The following is a 13,896-nucleotide window of genomic DNA, read 5'->3' as shown; positions in this document are numbered from 1 at the left end:
CAGAGTAGTCCCACTATAGGAGGCGTCGAATCTCATAGATGCCAGGGACTCGACGAGTTGGGAGGCAAGGAAAAATGACGCAACGCATGCATGTAAGTCTGTGCATGTGAGCGTGTAGAAAGTGAAGCGAATGTGTCGCACCCATATTAGCTTTATTAGCAGCGCCATTTTCGCTCCACTCACTAGTTCCTATGCGTATATACTGCGAGCGCAAAGGCTATGTAAGATGCTTGCGCAAATCTTCCAGTGAGAAAGCTGTTGCTTATTTTTCTCTGTTCTTTTTTTCTTCATGTGACCTTTGCTATAGAGCACTATATAGGGGCACAGTTTGCCCTTTTCTCGCTAGTGAGTTGAACAATAAACTACCTGAAACACTTGACTGGGGCGGGTACCTTGTTTCATGTATTAAATGGACCCCTTGGCGTGGTTGCTCGCTCGTAGTACTAATCGGTTCCCCAGCCCGAGAAGCTCGTCACAGTTCACCAGAATCGGCATCTACAACAACCATGTCTTTGTGTCGCCTTCTCAAACAGGAAAAACTTCTCACAAAACCTTCAAAATGGACCATCCGCCATGTCGAGCTCTTCTCTTTGTTCGAAGACCCTCTCCCTGCGCCCGAACCAGCACCCGAACCAGCCCCCGAACCAGCACCCGCACCCTCACTCCAGCATGACCAGGCCCGCCAACGCTCTGGTGCTGGCTTCTTAAAGAGCTTTCTTGGGCGCATCAACGAGGTTCGCTGGCGAACAACCATGGTGCGAAATCTTCTCGAGCACCCCAATCATACCTTTGAGTGAGTTCTGGAGCACCCCTGGCCCGTGGTAAACTGACCAGCGGTTAGGGAAGCCGCCCGATTCTATTTTGGCGGTCGCTGTGTCGACATCTTTGAATGTCTCGTCATTTGCAACACCACCGAGCCTATCATGACGGCATACTTCGATGGAGGCTCCATCAGCCCGTATTTCCGTCGTTGTCCCGTGGATCAGCCGTTGGAACTACCTCATTCACGCATACTCGCGCTCCTTGTGGCTATGGCCCATCGCCAAAGCGAGAGAGACGGCGCCCGTCGACGCTGTTTTTACTGGGTCGGCATTTTCAACCCGGTTTCAGTAGCCACTTGGAGCTAACGTGTCGGCTTGTAGTCTCGCGTATTGTTCTCCGACCCAGCTGAGAACTCGCACATGCACCTCTTCTCGTGTGCGGTGCCGCAACTCCTCCTCGACGCCCTCAGGTTTCCGACGAGACAAGCGCCAAAGGACAAAATAGTTATCCGACACCTTCTCGTTCCCTACGAACCGAAGATAACGTTTCGACGGCGTATTCAACATCTCTTAAATGCGAATGAGCAATGTTCAGTAGCAGAGCATGCCGACACCTGTCCAAAGAGTGACGGGCAAACCTCCGATGATGGCGTAGTTACCGGGGCGTTGCTGAAAACGACCTAAACACAGCGAAAAAAGACGAGCCATACTCTATGATGAGCAAAATCGAAACATGTACGGCCACATACGAGCATTTAGAGCTGGCTGATTAGTCGGTATGGTCAGTGCTGAGGCCAACTATCGGCATACAAAGATTCGAACTAGCAATGCATTTCGATACATTGCCTCATTCCATGCTAATCGGCTTATCAAGGCCTTCCGAGTCTGTCTCGACTGGCTTTACGCCATCTGACCAGCTTCAGCGAGGGGGACACGTCAAACTCACTCTTCTTTTGCTCTTCTTTGCATATGGTATTCGTCACTGAATCCGGCCCGTCTGTCGGGCTGCAGACAGCCGCAAATCCTGTGACGAGGCAGAGCCAGTTATTTCCCTTTGGAGCCACTGTCTCGTCGGTCCGTCTGAAGTCAATGTTCAAATACCTTGATCACGACGGAGCAAAGGAGCCAATGCCGTCCATGTGGACCCGAGACCTTGCGGCTCAAACAGACGAAAAGACGTCAATTGGATAGAAAGAAAATAGATAGAAAGACGTCAAATAGACGGAAAGACGTCAAATAGATAGAAAGACAATAGACGGAAATACTTGCGACGATAATACAACATCACCACTAATGGCCATGTTCTCTGTGTCTAGGATGCCGATGAAAACTGCAGCATCGGTCCAGCCTCCTCTGCCAAGGCTCTAGTTCTTCTTGAGGCTGGGGTTTATCGATGAATCTCGTTGTACTTAGGCATCTGCCCCGTCAATCATGGCGCTTTTCATTGTGCACGCATCCATTCAATTTGACAGCTGTCCGGCAGTCCCATTGCCAGCTGTCTGACGGCCATGATGATCGCACACACGCCTTTGACGGCCGACGAGTATTTTAACCGTTCGACACAACCTTCATTCCTCCTCCCCCGCTCCTCATCCATCTCTTCTCATCCATTACAAACTTCTGGTCGGCCAGTTAAACGATCGTGCAGCACAAACCGTCATTACAACACAAAGGCACAATGGATCAGGGCAGAATTAAAGCGCCGTTTGTGATGAGGTATAAGTACGACTGGGATGTTTGGTACCGCTGCATCAAGAACAAAGCCATCAATGATGGAATCTGGGTTTTTATCGATCCGGCCACAGATGTCATTCTCAACTGGCCCCAGATGCCAGACTACACAGAGACGGAGCCTGACGCTGCCGGTGCAGTACACGCCCCGGCCGCGGAATCCATAGCTTCTCCCCTCCCATCTTCGTCAAGCGACGGAACTGAGCTTTCGATTACGACTGGCGTCTACGAACATCTCTTCATGACATCGGTCAGCAACAGGCCTAGCGAAAGGTACGGGCCTCATGAGACTTCTCACGGAGACAGAAAGGAAGAGAGTACCTGGTACTTCAAGAAGCCGCAAATGCCTCGGAACATGCCTCTTAATACCAGCATCCAGATTATGAACCAGGTATTGTCGCACCAAACTTCACAGTATCTATTCCTGGATGGGAAGCTCTCCTCGTTCGGACATTGGTTTGAAGCGTCTCGACGGGGGGTTCAGCGAAATTGCAGCAACGGAAGGCAGCATTCGCGGAAAGCTGCGAAAACTGCACCGACTTGTTAGACCGGATCTTGAGACGCTGGCCGAAATTGCCGAAGAAACCTTGGTGCGTCTACTTGGCGCGGATCTTGATGACGAGCTAGATGAATGGCTCGTTAAACTTGATCAGTTGTACAGTCGATGTGAGGCCCTGATTGGTTCATCCTTTATCGCAAGATGCAATAACGCAGTGATTACGCTGCTCAAAGCCATTGGGAGAAGGTTTCCCAAGTTGCAGTCTGACCTCAGGGGTACGCTACGAGCAGCTAAAACCAGTTCGAACCCGCTTGACTTCCACAAAGTCATCAATCATGTCAGACAGCATATAGGATTCACTGAGTATGAGTATGATTATCTTTTCGTTGAATAGTAAGCGACGGGATCCACAGCTTTGCTTTTATCGTCAACACATGGTTTTTCTTGGGGTTCATTACTCGCTGATGAGACGGCATGTTTCTTCTATTGATCAGAACTAGCTTTTTATTGAGCGAAACTAGCTTTGAATTGACGGACACTCACTTTGCACCGTACAGTGACAACTCCTTGCTTCCACTGCCAACAGGTTGAAGCAGGCAGTCATGTCAACGAGCCCAGGCCGACGCTGTCATTGCAATACTTGTGACCCATCTACAACCCAAACGGCTGGCACAGACGCTGATATGCGTCCCAGGTGGCGGCCCGAAAGGGTTCAAGCTTATGGCTGCAGTCCTAATTTACATTGATTTTCACTCTGGGGTGAAACGAATTCCAAATTTCAGTAGCTGCCTCGGTCGGATTCGCAATGCCTCCGAAAAAGCGATGTGTGAGGAAGATGATAAATCCTAGCTACTCGGATACTATGGCGTCGATTTCAACCGCCGTACGCGATGGCGTTTGCGACAGACATGATCCCTACGGAACGTTGCCACAGATCGGTTCTGATTCGAGCCAAGACGGCGGAGCAAACCCATTCGGCGACAGCAAGACGTGTTTGTCTCAAGGCCAAGCCGATCCACTACATGGTTTCAGGTTTCAACACAGACATGCTGAGCTCCGAATAAGCACGTAGGGACTAGAAATCGTCGCGCATGACCAAAATATGCATCACCAAGCCGCCGTCCCAGGCAGGGTGGCGGGCAGTGGCCCATCCCAGGGAAAGCAGTCATACGGATTAAAATTCATACGGATTAAACGGTGCCGTGCCATCGTCGTACTTTTTCCCCCCACTATTTACAAGCCTCTCACCACGCTGTCGACCAGCTTCATCAGCTGCTGCTCCTCCATCTCTGCCGTATCATGCTGCCGCTGCTGCTCCCCCGACGCCTCCACGTGCCTCTTGGCATGGGCGCGATGGTACCGGTGCCCGAGCCTCTGCGCCAGGTTCCTGAACCGCAAGTGCGCGAAATCGCCGGGCAGGATCTCAACCACAGCCGCCCCCGGCGGCAAGAACATGGTGTGCGTGAGGCCAGCCCCGCGTGCGCACGCCGATGAGAAGATCCGTCTGCCGGCCCGCCCTCAGCTGCTCCGCAGAGGCCAGGCCGGCAAAGTCGACGACTTGCTGGTCCAGGTGCGGAACGGCCCTCCTCGCAGCTTCGATGAGCGCCGTCTCGTTGATGAGCATGCGGCTGCGGCCCCGTTGGATGAACTTGGCGACGATGTCTCTGCCCCCGCGGCCAGGCGTGGCGGGCGTCTCGGCGAAGAGCCGCCACAGGTCAAAAAGGGGGCCGTCGTCGTGGTCGTCGAGCAAGATGACCTGCGTCGACGACGCCGAATCGGGGGAGAGGTAGGGCTCGCGCGTGCTTGGATTCACAGCCCATGTCGCCAGCGCCGCACGCCGTTATGCTGTCCTGGTGCTCTCCGAAAACTGCCATGCTGTGCGTGTCCGGGGATCTGGACTACACGCGATTCACTGCTTCCTCTGCGAGCAAACGCAGCGGCCTGCGAAAACAAACCTCACGCAACATAAATCACCGCAGCTCGCCACTTTTCTGCGCAGAGTCAACGACTTCTCTCCTCCATTCACATGTTCTTTGTTAATGCTCTGCCACTCGACATGTCTGCCACTCTGAAATCTCATCTATCATCGCTTCTGCAAACCGGCGCAGGAAGTGACATGACCATCATCAGCAATGACCGCCACTTCAAGGTTCACAAAAATGTCGTAACACAGTCCCCCGTCATTGCCAAGCCCTTCCAGAGTGGCGCGGGTTTCAAGGCAAGTCTACCCAAGTCAACGATTCGTCTTCCGCTAAGTAGTTGCAGGAGGCAATCGACAACACATTCACCATCCAAAACTTTGACACGGACACGGTGAATCGAATGCTGCAATTCATGTACGGGGTTACATATGATGAAGCTCCTTCCGAAGAGAATAACCAGGTTGATGGGGAAACTCAATCTGAGCTTTCTCCTTCAGATCAAGTTCGGGATCACTTAAAGGTCAACAGGATCGCAGACTTTTACCAGCTTCCAGAGCTTGCTTCTCTTGCGTCATCACGTATCAAGCTCATCCTTCAGGAAGATTGGTCGTTGGATTGCTTCATGACTGTCGCCGCTGAATTGCCGCACCTGGCTGTCTGCCGAAACCTGTCAGACATGGCAGCAGAAATCGCAATGGATCATCTGCATGAATTCGTGTCTGACAACCGTTTCGAGGCTCTCGAGGTGATTGATCGATTCGCTTTTAAACTGTTGCGCGATTGCGGCCAGAACGTGAAGGCCATGCAAGAGGAGCTTGAAGCCCTCAGAACTTGCTTGGCAAAGGCTAATAAGACTTTGCAAAACGCGAAAGATAGTCTTGAGGTGCTCCAAAAGACGGAAAAGTGTCGGCACTGTGCGGTAGGCAAGTTCGATTGCTATATAGCACCGGATTACATACTTCGATGCTCAAATTGTAACACAAAGCACCGGGAATAAAAAGGGGCTATTGGAAGGCCCAAGTAGCCGTCGCGTTTCTAGCCAAAGATAGCCGGCATCAACATACATCCGACAGGAGTGTCAAATTCCTTTGACGCACTGCCGTCCCAGACGCGTGTCTGAGTCTTGCCCCCCTCGATCCTGGTCGTCCGTGTGAAGATGTTGCTCGGCAAATGCCCTCCCCGAACCGTGCCCGTCAGCACCCGAGGCGGCACCACACCTCACGCGACCGTGCCTCTTCAACACCGCAGCGTTCCCACTCCGCGTCAGCTCGTCGCGCCCAGCAAGCGCCCTCGACAGACGGGACGTGGCATGACAAATGCGCGGGCCACCGAGCCAATGGTGACGTCACACCGGCTGGCGAATCCTACAAACCCCGCTTCCCGGATGCAGCGGAGCGCCACGCCGCGCCAGCGGAGCGGAGAAAAAAACGCCGCACTGCGGAGCGCCCGGCCATGAGCCGCTGGACATCTGCCGCTGCTATCCTGCATGTCCACGTCCACGTCCACGTCCGCAGGCAGCTCAGCTCCGCCCGTCGCCAGGGGCGCTCCCTCCAACCCGCCGCCGCCGCCACCGCCGCCGCCTACAAGTACGCCGCTGTCCCCGCCCTCCTCCGACAGCCCCCAGCACGCAGCAAACGAAACGAACCCAAACCCAGCCATGGCCACCGAGACGGACATCACGCTCTACACCGCGCAGACCCCCAACGGCATCAAGGCCTCCATCGCGCTCGAGGAGCTCGGCCTCCAGTACAAGGTGCGCCGTCCGAACCCTCCCGTCCTTTCGCCGACTGACATCCCCCCCGCGCACCAGACGCACCCCATCAAGATGATGGACAACGAGCAGAAGCAGCCGTGGTTTCTCGACATCAACCCCAACGGCCGCATCCCCGCCATCACCGACACCCTGCCCGGCGGCCAGAAGATCCGCGTGTTTGAGAGCGGCGCCATCCTCGAGTACCTCGTCGACCGCTACGACCCGGACCACCGCATCTCGTATCCCCGCGACTCCCCCGAGCACTGGGAGGTCGTCAGCTGGGTGAGTGTGCTCCCCCCTTCGGCCGAGACTGTTGAGATATAGGTCTCAACAGGCTCCGGATGAACATTCATTTTGGCCTTGGACGCAGAGAAAGCAAAGAAAAAAGAGGCCCTCGCTGACAGTATCCCGCAGCTCATGTGGCAGATGGGCGGGCTGGGCCCCATGCAGGGCCAAGCCAACCACTTCAAGAGTAAGGCGCGCCGCTCGGTCGCAGCAACATTCCTCCCCCCCCCTTCTTCTTGCTAATAAGCCCGCCGCGCCAGGATACGCGCCCGAGAAGATCGAGTACGGCATCAACCGCTACGGCAACGAGACGCGCCGGCTGTACCGCACCATGGACGACCACCTGGCCAAGTCGCCGCACGGGTTCCTGGTCGGCGACCGCGTCACCATTGCCGACATTTCCTGCTGGGGGTGGATTGCGTCCCACAGTGCGTTCATTTTCTATTCTTTATTTTTGTTTTTGTGGAACCACCCCCCCCCCCCCGTGCTTTGCTCCCTTTCCCGCGGCCGGTGTTCCGCAGCCGGTGTTCCGCAGCTGCTTGATTTCGCGAGGGTCTTTCTGCTGACGAGGCGGGCGTGCGTGGTAGCGTGGGCGGGCATCTCGCTGGACGAGTTCCCCCATGTCGAAAAGTGGCTCAAGATGCTGCTGCGGCGGCCGGGGTTCGAAAAGGGGCGCCATGTGCCTGCGCAGCACACCGCGTTCGACATGGACGGCTGTACCGAGGAGGAGCTTGATGCCAAGGCCGAGGTGGGGAGGAAATGGGTCCAGAGCCAGAGCGTGACGGCCTCCGGGGGGGGGAAGTGATTGGCAGAAACGCAGTCGAACGGGTTCCGTGAAACAGTTTCAATGCCGATGCAAGTTAAGAGGTGGAATTCATGGCAGTGGGCCTGTCAAGCGAGGCTGTCGAGACTATCAAGTAGATGTATGTGAAGCGTCGACGACATCCCAAGCATCTCAAACGTGTTTTCCCGTCACAGCTAGCACCGCAGCATGCCCCATCGAGCCCGAGGTCATCAAGATGCATGCGGTGCGCCGACGACATGCATGCCCCATCAAGCCTCACCGGACAACGGCGAGCTTCCCCCTCACCGGCACATTCTCCTGCCTCCCCACCGCCGGCAGCCCGTCCAGCTCCACGCCCCTCCGGAACAAGAGGCAGTGGCTCGACCCCCCAAAGTGAAACATGCCAATCTCGTCGCCCTTGCTCACCCGCTGCCCCTCCCTCACGGTCATCTCGCACGAGCTCACCTCGTCCATGCCGATGCCCACAAAGCCCACCAGCCCGACGCGCGGGCTGTCCGCCTCGACGACGATGACGGCCCTCGTCGCCAGGGCCGACAGGTACCCCTGCGCGGCGCCGATGCCCCTCGCGTCGACGTCGCCCTCGGACAGCGGCTCGCTGAAGTAGGTGCCGTCCTGGACAAAGGCGCGCCGCACGGTGCCCGACACGGGCGCGTGCCACCGGTGGTACGACAGCGCCGACAGGAAGGCCTGGTAGACGGTGCCGCCGGCGAACGAGGGCGCGAGGCCGTCGTGCGCCAGCATGTCGAGCAGCGAGTACGGCTGGCCCTTGGCGAAGAAGCGGTCGCGCAGCCGGACGCCGTGCTCCACGTTGTACACCTGGGACTCGCAGGCGTTGGCGATGACGTCGTCGTCGTCGGGACAGGCCACCGGCCGGGCTGAGTCGCGCACGCGGCGCGTGAAGAAGTCTGCGGTGCAGGGCCTGTCAGCGGGTGAGGGGGGGGGGGGGGGGGGGGGGGGAAAGAAAACCACCCAGCTTTGGTCCTGCACTCCGCCCTACTTGAGAAGGAGGGCAAAGGGGCCGGCCGTCTTACCGTCCCACGATTTGAACCCCATGTGCTTCGCCGTCGGGTCGCACACAAACATTTCCTCAAACTTCATGCTCGACTTGTACGGCGCGTTGGCAACCTCCATCATGTCGCTCAGGCCCGTCTTGCCGAACCAGCCTACCGAGTGGTCGCCCAGCGCGGCCGCCGACTCGGGCGTCTGCCCGTTGCTGCGTTAGCTATTTGCCAGTTTTCAGTTTCCAAGCCCCCCCCTTCCCCCGGGAGGCAGGCGTTGCCCACGTCGAGACTCACCTTGAGATACTCTCCCCATTCATTCAGCACCTTCTTCAGCGCCCTGTTTACATCAGGATCCAAAAACGCCGCGTGCCCGCTTCACCACACTTGGTCAGCCAGAGCCACCCCCCCCCCCCCGTGGCAAAAAAAAACCAACTTGGTTGACGCCTCCCCCAAAACGCACCTGGGCGTCGCCATGGGGTAGTCGAAGATGGCGCAAAACGGAACGCCGACGACTCCCACGCTCTCCGCGGCCTCGGTCCACTCTGGAGCCCGCGTGACAATGTGGTTCAGCACCTGCAGCATGTGCTCGTAGTCGCGAACCTGCTTGCTGCTGCCCGTGGGGTCTGCCCAGTACGGATGCTTGCGGGGGATCTCGTCAAACATCTGCGCAAAGTACATGTAGACCCGGCTGTTGCCCTCGATGAGCTTCTTGAGCTCCTGGAGCGCAGGCGTGAGCTTCTGCTTGTCGTGGGCGTCGACGTGCTTGGTGATGTTGTTCAGGTACTGGCGGTGGACGCGGCGGTCTGCGGGGAGCCAGGCCCCGGGTCTGGCAGCGGCATCAGCTCGTGTTCGCGGTTGGCCTGGACAGGATCGTGACGGGTTTTGGCGGAACGTAGGCTTTGACTTGACTCACTTGTTCACCCTATGGTGACTGGGAATGTCGTGATGGTCGCCGTGCTGAGTTACCATGTCGGGCTGTAGATGAATGGGCGCAAGTCTATGGGGGATAAGATGGAGGACTTGAAGCTGAGATCCGGCGGTCCAAATCGTTCCGTCTCCCTTCGGCCGAGCCATGCTGCGCAGCCGTCGTCCGTCTTATGGCTTTCTCCCCACCACAGCCCAGGCTCCTGCCGTCATCCATGACGTAAACAGCAGGTCATCTCCCGCCAGCTGTTCTCCTGATGCGGTAACTATTCCGTCGTTGAATGCCAAAGGTACCGAGTACAAAGAAACTCACGGGTGCGAATCAAGAGCAGCTACGTAATGTAAATCTTGTTGCCATTTGTACGCCTACTGCTTTCCGGGATCCTTCCTCGATGGAGGGACGGATAAAAGGGGGGGGGGGGGGGGTATATCTATACACACGTTTGAATATGATACGAAAGAAAAGAAAATCGCCCACTGTTCAGCTCGGATGGATGCCCAAGCAATGCCGTTCCGCTCTCACCAACCCTTCCATCGCAATAGAAGCCTTGCAGAAGCGCCTCGCGCGTGGCGTCTGGTTGCAATGCGCAGCTTGGGGGCGACAAGGAGAAACAAAAAAAAAACGCCCCACCACTAATATAGATACAATATTCGATTGCAAGCCAGGTTCAGACAGCTGCTTGACAGATAATCAGTCGGCTTGTGCAGAGGAGAGGGGCGGTACGTCAAAGCCGGGATTGTTGACTGAATCCAAGAAACTCAATGCTCAATGTGCTCTGCTGCTGTTCAGAAACGCCCTTGCGCAAAGACCCCCGCCAGCCCGGCCAAAAGTTGCCAAAAGTCGCCCAAAGTTGCCCAAAGCAAGCAATCTCGGGACAGCGTCGCAGATTGTACACCCCTCGGGAGCGAACGTTAACATATCCACAAATGAGAAGATAGAGAAAAAAAAGCATGGTTCGCAAAGTCTGCCAGTTGGGAAAAGATGCCGCATGTTAAAAGAGCGCAAAGGGCTGAGATGCGACATGTAGTATATATTCGTGACGTCGTAACTGCTTCGGTTCAAGATGGCAGCGGAAACGGCGAGAAGGGATTGGTGCTGCAACGGAGGAATGGGCATTCACCGGGCCGTCTGAACGGAAATCATGCCCATGCTTTTGTGGCATGATCATGACCCGGCCAAGACAAACTTACATGACTGCGCAGCATCCACAGCCAGCCTTGTTTTTCGTCACTTCTGCTGGTGCCGCTGCCGCTGGCTGCGTGTCTTGTGAAGAGCTGATTGGCGCCGAGGGGGCCGTCTTTGAGCTCGTTTTGGGGCTGATTGCTGGCTTGTCCGAGATCTTGGGCATCGTCGAGTACGAGCTTGGCTTGGGGCTCTTGACCATGTCTGATTTCAGAGGCCATTCCCCCGATTTCCGTGCCTCTTCTTCTCCGCCATCTTGTACTTGTCGTGCTTGTTCTTCTTCTTCTTCATCTCCCCCCTTTCCCTCTTCCTGCTTCTCTTCCCTCGGTCCTGGCTCGCGATCTTGCGGTTGCAAAAACTCGTGATTATTGAGAGGGCGAAATTCTCGGTCATATGCGTCACCGAATTTACCCTCCTTCTCCCATTGTTCCTGTCGCAAACGTTTCGCCACAGTAGGCAAGAGTTGCTGATCCGGAGGCAGCCGTGGATCCGGCTTGTATGAGTCTATTATCCAGGGCGGATCCCCTTCTGGTCGGTAGCCCGCAGCCACGGGTTCTCCATGGCGTGTGACGGGACGAGACACGGTCGCTTCTCTACTAGGTCCAAACCTAGCTTTGGGTCGGCCCATAACCACGCTGCTTCTGGACCCTGCCGAGACTTTTCGCGGCGTGTTCTTTCGAGGGGAGGTATCGGTGGCGGCGGGGCGTTTTCCGTTGGCGAGGTGGGTGCCGCTGTCCCCGGCTTCAACATCTTTGGCGGAAGTGCTGGCACTTTGCGGCCTGGACCTGGTATGGGCAATGGTGTCGCCCTCTGGTGGGTCAAGGCGGCGCACGGAAGGAGAAGATCGTTCGAGATAGTCTAGTGGGATCGGCGAAGGGCTGGTCTTTGCTACTGGAATTCGGGTGGACCCTCTAGTGTCTTGAGCGGCAAAGTACGCGCTGGCTTCCTCTTTGGCGATTTCCTCCGCCGTCCGTAGATCCCAGCAGGGAGTAGGCGATGCCTCGTCGCGTCGCTCACCGACCGCGGAGTGACATCGAGATGGACATTGGTCATAATCAATCGACTGCTGTCCTCCTCGAGTTCGCCTCTGTTTGCTCGACGTTCGCAGTTTTGGTAGAATGAACCCAGCTGCTTCGAGTTCCTCGCTCTCGATTTTCGCCAACTTGTCTCGGTGGATCCACTTTGAATCCTCTACGCTGTATTGCAGATCCGGTTTTGGTTGAATATGCCCTTGGCACTCGTCCACGGTTTGGCTTCTGGGGTGAATAGCCGAATCCGAGGCATCGCTGTCGCCCAGCCGAGACTCGACAGGAACCATCGAGGACCGTGAGGCGTGTTCCTCTCCTGGCTTTCCGCATTTTGAGTTGCTGAGAATGTCGGCTGAGTCTCTTTTGCGAACTGCCATTTCATAGTGACTGGTGTCTTGGCTGTACGAGGATGATGATGTGTTGACGCTTTCTGGATCACTCGGACGTCTGATGGCTTCGTCGAATCGTGGCGCACCGTTGTTGCCCTGCGTTGTGTTCTAAAGTTGGTTCATTAATGTTAGCTCTGCCATTGCGGTGATGTCATCAATGAACAACGGTGGCCGAATAACCAGTGTCGGCAAGACAAAAGAGTCTCGATTGGTTTTTTTTTTTTTGTCTTTTTTTTTTCTGGCGATTGGCATACCTCGGATCGGGGTCCAGAGTCCCTCTCGTCGTCCACATGGCCGCTGCTGGGCATCTTCGATGCCAAATTGCGCGGAGGAGCGGCAGAAACGGCGGTCATGGATAGACGCGGAGTGGCTGGAAACGCCGACTACCCCTTTCCCGCAGTGTGACAAGAGCGGTCGGCGCGCAGAGCGCTCGCGATGAAGAATTCCCAGGCTTCTAAACAAACGGGATCAGATACGCTGAGCATGTAAGCAACTGAAGAAAGATGGAAAAGCCGTCGCGGTGCAGAGGTTGGGTCGCATCGAACGCAGGATCGTTGAGGCTGGAACCGTTTGGTTGGTGGCGTCGAGCTCAGCTGTTGGCTTCTGTGAAGTCGTTGGGAGGCGTTGCAAGGCGGCTGACTGGTGGGCTGGCAACCTGGTGCTGCGGTGCTGCGTGCTTGGGCACTCCGTACTAGATCAAGTAGAGGTTTGTCGAGCGGCGAGGGGGGAAAAACCTGGCAGAATCTGGCGAAACCTGGCGAAATCTGGCGAAACCTGGCAGAACCTGGCAGGATCCTTTCCCCTCCCCAGCCACTCTTGAAAAATGCAGTCCGCGACCGAGGCTCGGGATATCCGGCAAGCGGCGGCATGGACAGCCAGAAGTAGGTCGTGCGACGGCGCGGCGGGCAAGAAAAAGGTGTCGGGAAAGAGGGCCAGTGTCGGAGGGAAATGAGGTGGTTATGAAGGACGAAACCGACCGGCGTCGGGGTCGTTTCCAGGTTGCACCAGACTGCACAGAGTTTTGGCATGTACCCCGGGGAACGCTGGGGACGCTGGGGACGCTGGGGACGCTGGGGACGCTGGCGAACATTGACTAATGCAATCATCCAGGCAGGGCACGGAGCGGAGCATGTACCAGACTCCCTGGGCCAACCAAGGGAACTAGACTACGGAGTACTCCGTACGGATTAGACGCTCTGGCACCAGCGCCTGGAACCAACCAGACCGCAACCAGACTCCAGCCAACCAGCCACAGCTCAGCGAGCAAAACCGGCTAATCTTGCCGTTGTACGGACTACGCAGCGTGTCAGCCGGCATTGGCGCCTCAATCAGGTCCGTCACGCCGCCAGTTTGCTTGAAAAGAACATTCTACGGAGTTTGGAAACAATATTGGAAGACTGATCGTCATCGATCTTTGCTTTCTTCGCACCTTGGTTGCCCAGTGGGCCTGTCCATGCTCCGCCGCTAAAGACAGCAAGTGCGTGCCTCCTAATTACCCGAAAGGATAAGCAAGTACTCCGTACCAGCAGACCCTACCCCACTCCCCACTCCCCACTCGTGCCTGAGCTGCTACAGTAGCTGTCCGTCAATAGATCATGCAGGCGAGTACCCACCT

General features: G+C 56.3%; 7 protein-coding genes across 7 annotated transcripts; 4 read left to right on the top strand and 3 right to left on the bottom strand.

Annotated features, from left to right (window-relative positions):
- Positions 1-506: 506 nt before the first annotated feature.
- UV8b_05487 (uncharacterized protein) lies at positions 507-1,127 on the top strand (the record flags this gene model as incomplete). The annotated part of the gene is made up of 2 exons (XM_043142984.1): positions 507-793; positions 842-1,127. 2 exons carry the CDS (start codon positions 507-509, stop codon positions 1,125-1,127), a joined length of 573 nt encoding a protein of 190 aa, XP_042998917.1.
- Positions 1,128-2,439: 1,312 nt separating this feature from the next.
- UV8b_05486 (uncharacterized protein) lies at positions 2,440-3,366 on the top strand (the record flags this gene model as incomplete). The annotated part of the gene is made up of 3 exons (XM_043142983.1): positions 2,440-2,883; positions 2,957-3,266; positions 3,362-3,366. 3 exons carry the CDS (start codon positions 2,440-2,442, stop codon positions 3,364-3,366), a joined length of 759 nt encoding a protein of 252 aa, XP_042998916.1.
- An 858-nt stretch (positions 3,367-4,224) lies between these two features.
- On the bottom strand, positions 4,225-4,865 carry UV8b_05485 (uncharacterized protein; the record flags this gene model as incomplete). Its single annotated transcript, XM_043142982.1, has 3 exons — positions 4,225-4,413; positions 4,478-4,793; positions 4,828-4,865. The coding sequence occupies 3 exons, from the start codon at positions 4,863-4,865 to the stop codon at positions 4,225-4,227; spliced, it is 543 nt and encodes a 180-aa protein (XP_042998915.1).
- Positions 4,866-5,047: 182 nt separating this feature from the next.
- Positions 5,048-5,910, top strand: UV8b_05484 (uncharacterized protein; the record flags this gene model as incomplete). The annotated part of the gene is made up of 2 exons (XM_043142981.1): positions 5,048-5,140; positions 5,251-5,910. 2 exons carry the CDS (start codon positions 5,048-5,050, stop codon positions 5,908-5,910), a joined length of 753 nt encoding a protein of 250 aa, XP_042998914.1.
- A 660-nt stretch (positions 5,911-6,570) lies between these two features.
- Positions 6,571-7,756, top strand: UV8b_05483 (uncharacterized protein; the record flags this gene model as incomplete). Its single annotated transcript, XM_043142980.1, has 5 exons — positions 6,571-6,666; positions 6,724-6,948; positions 7,081-7,138; positions 7,212-7,379; positions 7,539-7,756. 5 exons carry the CDS (start codon positions 6,571-6,573, stop codon positions 7,754-7,756), a joined length of 765 nt encoding a protein of 254 aa, XP_042998913.1.
- A 255-nt stretch (positions 7,757-8,011) lies between these two features.
- UV8b_05482 (uncharacterized protein) lies at positions 8,012-9,831 on the bottom strand (the record flags this gene model as incomplete). Its single annotated transcript, XM_043142979.1, has 5 exons — positions 8,012-8,661; positions 8,788-8,959; positions 9,052-9,130; positions 9,218-9,583; positions 9,671-9,831. 5 exons carry the CDS (start codon positions 9,829-9,831, stop codon positions 8,012-8,014), a joined length of 1,428 nt encoding a protein of 475 aa, XP_042998912.1.
- A 1,037-nt stretch (positions 9,832-10,868) lies between these two features.
- UV8b_05481 (uncharacterized protein) lies at positions 10,869-12,634 on the bottom strand (the record flags this gene model as incomplete). The annotated part of the gene is made up of 2 exons (XM_043142978.1): positions 10,869-12,389; positions 12,536-12,634. 2 exons carry the CDS (start codon positions 12,632-12,634, stop codon positions 10,869-10,871), a joined length of 1,620 nt encoding a protein of 539 aa, XP_042998911.1.
- Positions 12,635-13,896: the final 1,262 nt, after the last annotated feature.

Source organism: Ustilaginoidea virens, chromosome 4, assembly GCF_000687475.1.
Source record: "Ustilaginoidea virens chromosome 4, complete sequence".
Classification (NCBI taxonomy): Eukaryota; Fungi; Ascomycota; class Sordariomycetes; order Hypocreales; family Clavicipitaceae; genus Ustilaginoidea; species Ustilaginoidea virens.
Note: the sequence above shows the minus strand (reverse complement) of the source record. Positions and strands in the feature narration are given on the sequence as shown.